Source organism: Mytilus galloprovincialis, chromosome 10, assembly GCF_965363235.1.
Source record: "Mytilus galloprovincialis chromosome 10, xbMytGall1.hap1.1, whole genome shotgun sequence".
Classification (NCBI taxonomy): domain Eukaryota; kingdom Metazoa; phylum Mollusca; class Bivalvia; order Mytilida; family Mytilidae; genus Mytilus; species Mytilus galloprovincialis.
Genome location: NC_134847.1, coordinates 37,897,148 through 37,900,911, shown reverse-complemented (window position 1 = coordinate 37,900,911; position 3,764 = coordinate 37,897,148). Strand labels below are relative to the sequence as shown.

At 31.5% G+C, this 3,764-nt stretch overlaps 1 protein-coding gene across 1 annotated transcript; it reads left to right on the top strand.

The window, feature by feature from the left end:
* Positions 1-772: 772 nt before the first annotated feature.
* Positions 773-3,311, top strand: LOC143049135 (uncharacterized). Its single transcript, XM_076222889.1, has one exon. The coding sequence runs from the start codon at positions 825-827 to the stop codon at positions 1,890-1,892; it is 1,068 nt and encodes a 355-aa protein (XP_076079004.1). The 5' UTR covers positions 773-824; the 3' UTR covers positions 1,893-3,311.
* Positions 3,312-3,764: the final 453 nt, after the last annotated feature.

Here is a 3,764-nt window from a genome sequence, read left to right as displayed (position 1 = left end):
TGAATAACGGGTGACATCTTGAAAGAGGTGTTGTTTGATAAATAGCGGGTAAAATCTAAAATGATGCCGAAAACACACATATGTACAAATGTATTGCCTTATCCCTACACGAGACATCAGAAATACCACCACATTTTTGCACCATATATTGCTCATGTTGGTTTGTATCATTAAATAGCACAGAATTTATCCAAAGTGATGTTTGTATCGGTAGGGAGAGAAAATGTGTGGTTTATCAGATTCTAAAACCAAAGGCAATCCTGGGTGTTTGGAATCAGGTATGAGTGAACGAACTGCCGCTTTGAGAGAGTTTCTGTGCCAAGTAAGGTCGACATATTCATTCAATCTTTTACGATATTATTGTATATCATAAAGATAATTCACTTTACCAAAAATATATTTTCGTAGTAATGAATTTACTTAAGCGTCTATATTCCCTGCGGCTATGATTTACTTATCCATTCATGAATTACATTGACGGTTTGTGTTAACAAGCAGGGTTAATGAGAAATTTTCCACTCCAAGAATGTAATGTCTTATCTCATTAACTATATAATAATACCACGCTAGTATTCTTCAGTTAATATTATAGTACATGCTGTAAAAAATATTGTCAGCTCACTTTTAAAAAGGACAAAACCACGACCATATATCATGTTGAATTTAAATACATTAAACAAAATACTTCTATTAATGTAGCCAACTTATTAGTTGAACCAAAAACAGTTGCATTAGAATATGTGTAACAGTTTTATTATCTTTTTTTAGAAATGAAAAGAACTTGAATAACTGCACAGAAGAAAACGTTCATGTTGTAATTAACAATGACGCCGTTATGGGTTTCCTTAGCAGAACTACGAGAATATGAACGCAGAAGAATGAGCGGGAATTTCACATTAGCAGACGACAATGAAGCATATGACGATTCAATCCTACCATTGCTAACCATTGCACATGATTTATACATATATTATGTTCCAGTTATCATCTGCCTCGGAACGCTTTTAAATCTGTTCATAACTCTGGTTTTATTGAAAACACGATTACGAAAAAGATTTCACTCACATATTGTCGCAGCCATTGCAATTTGCGACATTGGATTTTTAGTGGCTTTACTTTTTATTTGGATTAAGGATCAGGGTATTGAAATATACAGAGTTCCCGGATTATGTCAAATGGTCATATTCATGAGCCATTTCTTTCCATTTTTGTCATTTTGGCATATGATTGCTACATGTTTCATCATAATGATTTGTCCTAAAAATCATTGTTTGACACATACCTGCAACAATGTTGGAAAAGCAAGAACATTGGTAATTTCTCTTTCGATATTTACGTTTACTATATACATCTATAAGACTTGGACAAACGGAGTTGTAAGTGTAAATGGAGTAAAATTTTGTACGATTCTACCGGAAACGGAAGCAGCCATGAGCATCTTAAACATTCTGGACATGGTTGTTCTACTACTCTTGCCATTTTTCTTGTTAATATTCTTTCAAATTCTTACAGTTATCAATTTTATCCTGAAAACTGTTGTTACTAAGAGTATTGGGAGATCATATCTTTGCAGGGACTATTTCAAAGTGATCTTTGCATATTCCATTTGTTTTCATATATTTGTTGGTCCGGGATGTATCTCGAAGATACTAGTTTTGTTCCGGATGACACATGATAAAACTCCAACTTACAATTTCAAGGATATAATCATCGAAAATTTCATTCAATATATATTTTACACTTACTTTGCTATCAAACCATTGGTCTATATGATTGTCTCCAGATCATTCAGGTATCATTTCAAAGAGCTTATTACAAAGGCAAAGCAAACTATAAATATAACACGAACTTTGGTTACCAACAGTCAGTCTCAAGAACAAACCTTGTTGTAAATGCGTATCAATATTAACGTTTAAACCATTTGGAGATTAAGACTTCCGGTTGGGAACGAACACGAGGCGTTCGACTTCAATTTAACGAATTACACAGGAAATATAATGTCGGCCGATAGTCTTGTGTTTTATTGTTGTGGAAAGGTCCTATGGATTCAAAGGATTACAGTATTTGTTACTATACTAAAGATTAAGCCCACTTGTCATGTCAAGTTGAATTCAATTTCCTATGTGCGTGTGCGAAGCATGGTGTAGATGCTTTAGAAATATTACGTTTCTGATGACATTTACCCACTCAATGGAAAAAAAACATTCAAGAAAAATGTTGTAACATAATCTGTCATGACAAATGACAAATTTGTTGAAAGCAGCATCATGCAAGAATGCCACAAAAACAAAAAAAAACTTATATAATGTTCAAAGAACGTTGCCTTAAGATAAACTCAGTTTCATGAATAAATGATCAAATTGTAATATCCATAACATTATTGTGATGAGTTAAAGGGTATAATAATTTAGTTTTATGTTTGTTCGATTTTACAGATTGCAAAATTTATATTTGTAAAACTTGTATAAATATTTATTGTGCTCATGATGTGTAACATTTTAAAATTGTCAATGCTATATTTTCATTCTGACTAAATGGTCTCTAAACGCATTCAGTATTTTTTAAATAGTATACTAATAATCATAAATAACAAAGTATTGTATTACATCAAACTATATTAAAATGCACTTAAATTTTACCAGTATCAAAAGTTTCACCAGCAAGTTCGTAACTATAATATTATGAAAAGGTTTTTATATGTAAGGTTCCACGACGAACTCCTAATGAAATTAACCATCACTGAAATAATCTGAATTGATTGTTATATAATTTTATCATTTGTTATATGTATTTTTATTGTCTTCGTATTACTTTCGTCTGATCTATTTAATCTGTGGAAGAATATTGAAAATATCAAGTTATTTCCAATGGTGTACGTTAATATGTTTCGATAATTGCAAATTCGTAAATTTTATAACAATGTATAAGAAAGACTGCATTTTATTGAATTAAACCATTTAAGGTGGTACCTAACACTACAGGGAGATAACTCTGTAAAGTCAGCTAAACGTTCTGATTACGTTGTGTTGTAAAGGGAATATAACGCTTCTCAATGATAAAAATTGGTGTCTGTCAAACTGCTATATAACCAGTGAAATTTTTCTGACAAAACGGTTGGTTCAAAATTTTTGAAATTAAGTACTTTGACAAAATTTTATAAAAATAAACAAGCCAAATTAATTTTAGTGCAAGTGTTGGGTACCACCTTAAGTTGTGGTTGCTAAGATATGCCATTTTTCATATTTAAACATGTTTTTATATATATGTCTGTGTTCATTATTCAAATTCTTGAAACAATATAAAAAAAACGTACAAAAAGAATATCTTTTTTTATGTGTTGGTTCATTGTTTTACATTTTCCACATTGCATTGGAAACCTGGGGGAAACAAAAGACACAAGACAATCGTAGTGTGGCCAGAAATCATACGACACAAAATAAAACACACCTACGTCATTAGAGGTCCACAAATGATTTCCAACAAGTAGACAAATATACGTGAAATATACCAACCTTAAAATCTGATCGTGTCAATAATAGTTAATCTAAACAAAAGACCGTCATTACATGTAGCAAGATCACAGACCTGGACCAGATGAGTCATGATTTTGTTATCAATAAATTATCACCAAACTTAATTTCATTCTTACACAACTATGACCATTCATTGTCCTACACAAGGTCATTTTTTCACTGACTGTCAATGAAGTGCTTAGGTTAAATCCACTGGAGTGTGTTCTTATTGAGATTTAAGTTTAAGATACA

Coding starts and splice junctions, on each gene's coding strand:
- LOC143049135 (XM_076222889.1), top strand. CDS start 825: ATGACGCCGTTATGGGTTTCCTTAGCAGAACTACGAGAATATGAACGC.